We start from the raw sequence: 9,207 nt of genomic DNA, 5'->3' as shown, positions 1-9,207 counted from the left end.
CCCTGAGGCCCTGAGGTGGAAATGTGCTTGGTGTATATGAAGACCAAGAAAAGAAAAAAGTTGTCATTTACTGACGAGGGAACAGATTTGGGGAGGAAAATTAGGAGCCTGGTTTGGGATGTGTTAAATTTGTGATGCAAATGGAGGCGTTTGGTGGGCAGTTCATTATAATGGTCTAGAGTCCATGGGAAAGAGACAAGCTGAAGATATAAATTGAGGAATCATTGGCTTATAGATGGTATTTACAACCACGGGACTGAATGAGGTTGCAAAGGGAATTAATATAAATGAGGAAAAGATGACTGAGGACTGTGCGCTGGGGAGTCTTTTAAGGAGAAGGGAGTGATGGACTGTGTCTAATGCTGCTGACGGTCAAAGAAGATGAGGCCTGAGAAATGACCACTGGATTTAGCAGTGTTGTTAAGGTCGCCAATGTAGAGGTCATTTCTGTGGAGTGGTGTGAGCAAGAGCCCGATAAGAGAGGGTTCAAGAGAGACTGGAAGGACAATTGGAGACAGGGCGTATGGACTTTTGAGGAGTTTTGCTCTAAAGGGGAATGGAGAAATGGAGTGTTAGAATTCCTTATTGTTACATTGTTGGTTTTTCCTTCCTTATTTTCTTCCTCCTCCCCTCCCTCTCTTCCTTCCATTCATTCAGAACTATAAAAGTGATAAAGCTGTGTGGAGCTCAGCCTACCTATGCCCAGACCCAGACTCAAACATCTTCCCTTTCTTTTTCATCCCCCAAATATGGACTATGAACACTGGACAACGGGATGCACCAATGTGCTCCAATCTGAGCCCCACACTCCAAGTAATCCTGACATAAAAAGTACACCATAGTAGAATTGGAAAAAGCTGAGGTAATTTAGCCTGGAGAAAAGAAGACTTTCCCGGGAAGACAACAGATGTAATCAACTACCTGGTGACAGAATTAAGATCCTTCAGTAAAAGTTGCAGTGATGCAGATTTAGTCTTGATTGAACTGACTTCTTTTCCCAACAGTGAATTGGGCTACCCAGGAAATAGTGAGGCCTCTGTGACTTTCAACATGATCGTCATCTAAGTTTAAAAAAATCATATTCTCTTTCCGGTTTTGAATACTGTTGTGCGTAGTACGTGTTATATATTAGTGATCTCCTTAGTAGCGGCTGATATGCTGTAGTGCCAGACTTTGGAAATAGCTACAACACACACTTGGAATCTCACAGTCACATAATCAACCATTTTACTAAATACAAGCATGTTTTCATTCACATACAGCTAAATAAAGCAGGTTTTTTTTCACATTTTGTTATAGTGCACGACGAAGTGAGGAAAAGTATACGGTACATTTTATTCTGGGATATGAGACAATCTAATCCGACATGCAGTTGTGGTCTTTGTTACAAGTTAATCTCTTCTTTACCTAAGTAGTAAAATAGCTTCTAAAGCTTCATCCTTAGTATTATATTAACACCTGATTTTTTCACACTTATTTTCTAAAACCCACTTATCGCAGTGACAACAGCACTGAATTCTACTAAAATGATTTTTAAAGTTTCTAGAACTTGTTTAAGCAATTAAGCTCAGCCACCTCTGCTGGATCTATGCTGAGTATTTTTAAACCTGCCTAAAAAATGCAAGGAATGGGAAAAGTATACATATAATGTATTTTAGTCAAGAAAACCATAGAGAAGTATAGTAGTTGATGACGTTTTCTGTTAACCCAATTCACCATCTTTTATTTGTCTTCTACAACCGTGAAGCTGGCAACTTAATTACCCTATCCAAGCCAAATGATGTGAAATGATTGTGAAGGTGATGATTAGTTCACTTGCAGTTGATAATTGTGAATCGGTCCAAGATGGTTTGCTCATCCAATTTGGGGCACGGGCGGCAGGATAGTTTTCCATCATTTTCATTATTTGGCTTCTTTATTCTGACTGAAGCAAATTCCTCAACTTTCAGATCCAGTCACATTCATAACTGAAGTTCAATACTATCTCTCAAAGCAACTTGCCATTCTCAGGCTTTCCTATCACAATGGATATGAGAAACCTGACTCTAATCAGGATAGTTTTCTTACTGTGAAAAGTATGGCTTTTGCCTTGCTGAACTGGCTACAATCCAAAAAATAGTGTAAAGCATCACCTCTCTTCAAGAAGATAATGGAATGTTTCAAGCCAGCCGTTCCAATTTTCTGATGCAGTTATCTGTTCACCTGAGAATTAAGAGCTGACTCTCTAGGGCAGACAGGAACCCAGTGTACGTATATGGCAAACAGGTGGCCAAGGTCGTTGTAAGGTGAGTATTCTATCCCCACCCCACTCCTCATTGCTGTATTTGGTTCCTTTCAATAACATGTCCGTTGTGTTTCAGTGATAAGAACACTCATGAAAGTGCCCACACAGTTCCACTGTGTTTTCAGTTGTGCAATTATTCACTTGTTCAAAGCTCTCTTGTCAATAATACCTGAAGGGGCCTTACCTTTGACTCATCCCCAGGTTCTCTCAGGATGATAGCTGAGTTGTAACCCAATAAGGAAAACATATCCTAACATGTAGAGAACATTTATTTATAGTCATATCTCTTCCAAAGCAAATAATTTAAAAATAGTTTGTTCATCTGACGGCAGGATGATGCAGTGAAAAGAAGAGAAACTAGGAGTCAGGATCTTGACCTTGGCCAAGCAGTGTCCTGGCTCTTCGATGACCCACCTGCAAAATGGGGCCAGTAACCTCAGAGGCCTGCTGTGATGATGAACTGAGGGAACGCAAGCGACCCTGCGAGGTAAACTGCACACGGTTGACGCGTGAGGGTTTGTCTCAGGGCTACATTCAGAGGCAATCCCTGTGTTGTTGCTGCCAGGTGCCTGAAGAAGCAGGCAGGCTGCTTACTTCCAGACTGCAGTCTCCAATGCAGCGAAACCGCAGGCACGAACAGAGGGGAAAGAACGCACGGCATTTACGTTACCGTTGTTTCTCCCTTCTACTCAGATAGTAATTTGCACGGGACAATTTGTTTCCTCTTCCAGCTGGTTATTCTATGACAAGGGTGAACGTTTTCTTGAAGTATATATAACAGTGTGTAAATGGCCTCCCTTTTCATGTGGACATCAATTTTATTAAAACAGCATAACTTGAAAGGGCCTTAGCAAACAGGCAATCCGCACCCCTCGTTTTCTAGGTGACTGTTCAGAAGCTCATTGGTACCTTGAAGCCAAACCCAGCACACGCATTTTGTGTAGGATATTCTCACCGAATAAGTTGAGCTTACAGTCGTTTTTAGTTACAGTAATTGCTCCCAACGTGATACTTCCCCCCCACCCCCCGCCTCATATAGTTCTTTACGTTCGTGACCTATGAATGAGCTGAAATGCCAACAAACAGTTGTCCTGCCTGTAGGTATATTTTTCTGGGGCCTAGCTCCCCAAACCCTAGCCCATTAATATGTGGTCCACAAAGGGCACCCAGAGCACTGCTCAACAAGGGCCAAAAAACAGTCCCTCAGTCATAGCGCTCAGGCCCCACCATCTATCCACATGTGGGCCTGTCAGAGTCTCCCCTGGAAAGGAGGCTCACTTGGCATTCTCTTGGTATCCAAAATGGAGTTTGAGTTCTCTCAGTCACACAAGGATTCTATTGGCTTCAATTACTTTGAAGTTCAGGCGGGAGAGCATGTTTTGGAACTAAGAGGCCTGACTAGCACAAACATCTTCTCTCTGATTTGACAACCTCTTCTGAAGAGTGAACTACATTTGGTACAAATCCACTCTTCACCCCTTCCCAGCCCTCCTGGATTGTAATCTCCCCCCTTTTCACCAGCTCATATATGTCTCTTGTCAGGTCTGTGAAGGCTTTCTCCACATTAATGGCGTCTCGGGCTGACGTTTCAATGTACTTCATACCGTATGCAGCAGCCAGTTTCTCTGCCTCGTGTCGAGTCACTTGCCTCTGTGTATCCAGGTCACACTTGTGACCCACCAGAACAAATACAATTTGGTAGGGCTGAACATGTACTTTGGTCTCTTCTAACCATTCATGGACATTCTGGAAGGACCTGCGGTTGGTAATGTCAAATAAAAGAAGACCACCTACTGAGTTCCTGTAGTAGGCTCGAGTGATGGATCTAAAACACAAGAAAGAAGTAAAGCATAAAGGCCATGCCAAAACCTTTGCACTTCATTTAACTCAGATACTGTATTCTGGTCTTTCTGGTTACTGACACAGTCCTTTAGTCAAACTGATTTTCTTTCTTTCTTTTTTTAACAAGGGTATACAGTCATTTCATAATAAGAATGATATGTGAATTTCCAACTGGGCAAAACTTTGAGATGGCGTCTTCTAGAAGTGAATGCTCATGGTCCTATAGGCATTTTTTTTCTTGATTTGATACTAGAAAATGACCCTGGGAGACGATATACTTCTATTTCCGACCTTCAGGCAGAACCACAACTAACTGTCCTACTCCCAAATCTGAATAACTAACAGAGACTTCCTCTTCTACAAAATCCTTAAGTCACAGGGTTATCATGGGGAAAATGAAGTAACTGATGATGTTAAAGTGTTCTGTGACCTGGAGAGTTCATCACAAACGGTAGTAGTTGAAACAGGATATTTCTAAAATAAAAATAAATTTATGATCGCTAACAGAAAATATTTCTAAGTATACAGTATCTTGCAATATACCCCGTTTTTTCCATTTATCATTGTCATGTTTCTCTCTTTCCATTATTATTATTATTTTAATCTAACAAGGGTCCTCAACTCCTCTGTGAAGACGAACACAATTTTTCTGGTAATTGTCCAGGGCATGTGAGAATAGGAAAAGAAGGTATGGGGAAGAGTTCAGGGGCGCTGACTGCAAAGGCCTTGAGGGAGGTCGGGGAGGACAGCACTCTCAGCCCTACTTCCTGGCATACGTCAGAGAAAGGCCGATTCAGCAGCAACCATCTGGGAAAACTACCAGCACACCTGATTCTGCTGGAACGTACTGGAGTCTAACTCGCACATAAATAATTCCTATCTATTTGTTAGCCATCTCTCCCTATTTTTTGATGTGGTGTGGTCCATTTTTGTTGGTTAGCCTCATAGGCTGATGTCTCACCGTTACACCTTTGCGTTCAGTTTCAAAGCCTAGCCCCTAAAGCACCGGTAGTACCTTCTTAGTAGTTATTATTACATGCACTTTTATAATAGATGTGTGCACTTAACTCTACAACTAGGCTATTAATTCCTCCAGAGCAGGGCCTAACCCTAGATTTCTCTTTGCTTGTATCCCTCACAACACTTCACGGCTAGGAGGTGCTCAGTAACTCACGGAGGAAAATACTCCAGAGATCCTCAGCTTTCAGGACAAGGGAGAAGGGGACTCCGATTTCCTCCAGGTACTTTTGCTCAAGATTGCACAAGAAACTTTAGATGCTGAAGAAAATCTACTGAATAAGAAGAATAGCCTTAGGCAGACTTAGGCAGAAAGGAGTAGGAAGGAGTCTTTGGATATGAAAACAGATACAAGTTACGATAAAGTGAACAAAGAAATTTCTGTGCTATGTTGATATGATAAGAGGTACAAGAAAGCCACACTGAAGGGAATAAACTAGGGGTAGAGAATGCTTCTGTGGTGCTTGCACATGCACACGTGTGTGTATTAGGGATAAAATGGAGGAAGGAGAGAACTAATGCTATATAGTCAGACAGATCTGGGAGGTAACAAAGCACAGTGGTTACCAGCATGGGCTTTGAAATCAAGCCAACTTGGGTTTGAACAGCAATCCTGACTCATCACTAAAAAATGGAGTGCAAGTAATAGGGTTCTGAGGAAGTTAATAAATGAGAAAATGCCTAAGTGTACATGTTATAGATTTGTGTCTCCCAAAAAGAAATGGTGAAGTTCTAGCCCCTGTACCTGTAAATATGACCCTGTTTGGAAAGAAGGTTTTCTTTTGTCATGTTAATGAGGTCATACCTGAGTAGGGTGGGGCCTAAACCTAATTCCTTCTGGGTGATGTCTTATAAAAACAGCAGCGTAGACACAGAGATACACACACAGTAGGAAGACAGATACCATGTGAGGACCTGTCTATAAGCAAAGGAACACCAAGAAACTATAAGAGAGGCCCACAGAAGGAATCCACATGGCCAAGAGCCTGATTTGGACTTTTAGCCTCCAGAACTGTGAGACAATAAATTTCTGTTTAAAGTCACCCGGAACAGGGTAGGTAGGTAATAAAGAGTAACGATGATTAGCCTCTTCATCTGTTAACTGGAAATAATAACACAAGTATCTAGGATTTATTTTCAAAATAACCAAAGTTCTCCCTTAAAATGATATTATTTATTTAAATCATTTTAATTAAAATATATCTAAAGCCTATTATACATTTGCTGTACTTCTTAAACAGAAGAAACTTCATATATTTTAACTTCTTGATTTTATGAGCCTCATCAATGTGCATTATGGTATTTTGCTTAGAGTATATTAGAAGGCATAGAACTATTTGCCTCTACAATAACTTGCTGTAAACTATTGTGCTTTTTGATCTATGTCTATTTTTAGGTCCATCTCTTTGGATGAAGAAGATAAACAATGAAAGACTCAACAGTTTAAGGCTTAGGGAAAATGACCCAATGTTAACAGAATAAATATTGTCCAAGGAATTAAAGCCCAAGCTAGATGATTGTAACAGCAAACCTTACAAATGACTTCAAATCTGGAGGCTGAGAGCATTTCTAGTTCCCTTATGTTTAAACATTTGTGGCGAATGGTGGGCATGCCAGAAAATTAGACATGAACAAACAAAGGTTTTGATTTGTGAAAAGTTGGATTTAGGAAATCACTAAGCATGCTTTGATCCCTGTCAAAATTTTAGAATGCATTATTACATTGATCGTTTGGGAGTATTTAGCAAAGGAAGTTGCAAAGCCCTTTCTAAGCAAGACATGAGGCCCAGAGGCTTTAAAATAAAAGATGGATACATTTTCTACCTAAAAACTAAAATCTTTTGTATAGCAAAATCTTTTTTTTCTGTTAAGTCAAAAGACAAATGACAAACTGGGAACATATTTTACAACATACATGACAGAAAGGGGTTTGTATTCTTAATCTAAAAAGAACTCTTACAAATCAATATGATCCAATAAATAATAAGCAATGTGAACAAGCAATGGGTATGAACAGGCTGTTCATACAGAAAGAAATTCCAATAAACAGATGAAAAGATACCTTTCTTCACTTACGATATGAGAAATGCAATCATAAGTTCAAAGTGAACCTGAACGAGGATATTGTTTGTAGAAGTGGGGAGTTGGAAATAACTTTGTAATGATCTCTTCTCCCCACCCCTAGTCAATTGACTAATACCTTCTACACTCAATTAATGTTCAATTAATGATAGTAAACAATGGCTAATTGAGTCCTTTTGATCTGGTTCCTGCTGCTTTACCTGACTTTAGCTCAAATTGCTCTCTGCAAAGTTTTCTGTGGACACTGTGCTCTCTCTCATTTCTGGGCGCTTTCCTGTCTTTGCTTGGGCAATCCTACTCATCAGGTTGCCTGCCCTGTGTTCATACATACAATTACAAATGTAAAGTAAAGAGTGTAAGAAAAAAAAAGAAACACATTCATTCCTTACTCATTACAGGTCAATCGTTATAGTAAGCAGAGGGCATACAAACATAAGCAAGACATTCTTTTGTGTTGATTGTTTATTTCCCCCACTATGCTAGCACAGAAGTTCCAGGAGGGAAGGACTGTGTTTTGTTCACCATGGCATCCTCTAGTGTGAGTTTCCCCGGAAACAAGCAAGGTGTCTAGCACATACTAGATGCTCATCTAATGTCTGCTGATTGTAAGAGGGAATCAATCAATTCGTCCATAGCTGACTTTATGTTAGAATGACCTGGAACATTTTTGAAAGCATATGGCATAAAGAGCGAGATTGATGAATTACATTGATCAATTCCAACTAGTTTATTAGCCACTGAGGGGCTAGGGGCTTGAAGGGGCAAGTCAGGTTGGTGGAGTTGGGGTGCATGCAATATGTGTTATTGACCGGCCTTCCCTGCCAAGGCGCTTCTCCTCCTGCACCAAACTCCCCGCCAGCCGAAGCCCCCAGACCCTCGGTGTCGCCCCCTGCAGAGGACTGCAACTGCAGCGAGGACCAGGAAATCCTCTCTCCCCAGGGGCTGAGCAGTCCCTTAGGACCCTCCCACTGCGCTCGCGGGCCCCAGCTGCGCTCCCACCTGAACCTCTCTTGACCCGCGGTATCCCAGATCTGGAGCTTGATGCGTTTCCCCGGCTCGATCTCCACCAGGCGGGAGAAGAAATCCACCCCCACAGTGGGGTCCGAAACCTGGGCGAAGCGGCCTTCCGTGAAGCGGCGGATAAGGCAGGACTTGCCCACTGTGGAGTCCCCGATGACAATGAGCCGGAACTGGTAAAGCCAGATGGCCTCCATGGCCGCGGCTCGGCAGGTCTCCTTTACCCCGGCCGGGGGCGGCGGGAGGGGACGCCCCGCTGAGGCCTGGGAGATCTAGCTCGGCCGCGAGCGCATTGCTGGCCCGGAAGCCCGAGGCGAGGTAGGCCCAGGCGCCGCGAGAGCGGAGGGATGGATGCTGCGCTCGCGGAGGTGATGAAATGGCAGCAGCATCAGCACCACGCACTCTGAGTCATCACTGACTACCGGGTTACTGTAATCTCCCGCGTAGACGCGACTCTCGGGGGCGGCCGTCAGTGCGCCGCACTGTCTGTAAGAGGAGCGCACACAGAAACGGCCGCGAAAATAGCACACTCCTTTCCTTTCTAATTCCCCCCACCCACTCTTTCCAATTAAAACAATTCCCTATTGTTTAAATTGCAAAACTAATACTTTTTCCATCGAAACTAGCGAAATAACACAAAATATATGCAAAGAAGGAAAAGTTTTTCTATGCTCCTATAAACATAGAAAAGGAGCCCTGGGTGAGCAATGGTAAAGAGCTCGGCTGCTAACCAAAAGGTCAGCGGTTACAACCCACCCAGCGGCTATGTGGAAGAAAGACCTGGCGATCTGCTTGATAAATATTTCAGCCTAGAAAACCCTATGGGGCAGGTCGACTCTGTCATATGGGATCGCTATGAGTTGGGATCGACTGGACGGCAAACAACAACAGAAACATATACATACCCACGTGTATATTTAGTGCTGTTTGTTTTTACAGAAATTGGATCAAACTGAACCATTAGT

The 9,207-nt window shown here is 42.5% G+C and overlaps 1 protein-coding gene across 1 annotated transcript; it reads right to left on the bottom strand.

The window, feature by feature from the left end:
• Window positions 1-700: 700 nt before the first annotated feature.
• Window positions 701-8,467, bottom strand: RAB39B (RAB39B, member RAS oncogene family). Its single transcript, XM_004390924.2, has 2 exons — window positions 8,225-8,467; window positions 701-4,109 (listed from the first exon to the last, which is right to left on the bottom strand). Exons 1-2 carry the CDS (start codon window positions 8,437-8,439, stop codon window positions 3,683-3,685), a joined length of 642 nt encoding a protein of 213 aa, XP_004390981.1. The 5' UTR covers window positions 8,440-8,467; the 3' UTR covers window positions 701-3,682.
• Between the last annotated feature and the right edge of the window lie 740 nt (window positions 8,468-9,207).

This window comes from Trichechus manatus, unplaced genomic scaffold (genome assembly GCF_000243295.1).
Source record: "Trichechus manatus latirostris isolate Lorelei unplaced genomic scaffold, TriManLat1.0 scaffold00354, whole genome shotgun sequence".
Taxonomy (NCBI): Eukaryota; Metazoa; Chordata; class Mammalia; order Sirenia; family Trichechidae; genus Trichechus; species Trichechus manatus.
The sequence above is the reverse complement of the archived record's forward strand: the minus strand, read 5'-3'. Positions and strand labels throughout refer to the sequence as shown.

Bases quoted from the DNA above. Each gene is read 5' to 3' on its own strand.
- RAB39B (XM_004390924.2), bottom strand. From the start codon at position 8,439: ATGGAGGCCATCTGGCTTTACCAGTTCCGGCTCATTGTCATCGGGGAC. The intron at 4,110-8,224 runs GTGGGAGCGCAG...CTTGTGTTTTAG, and splicing joins GCGGGTCAAGAGAGGTTCAG to ATCCATCACTCGAGCCTACT.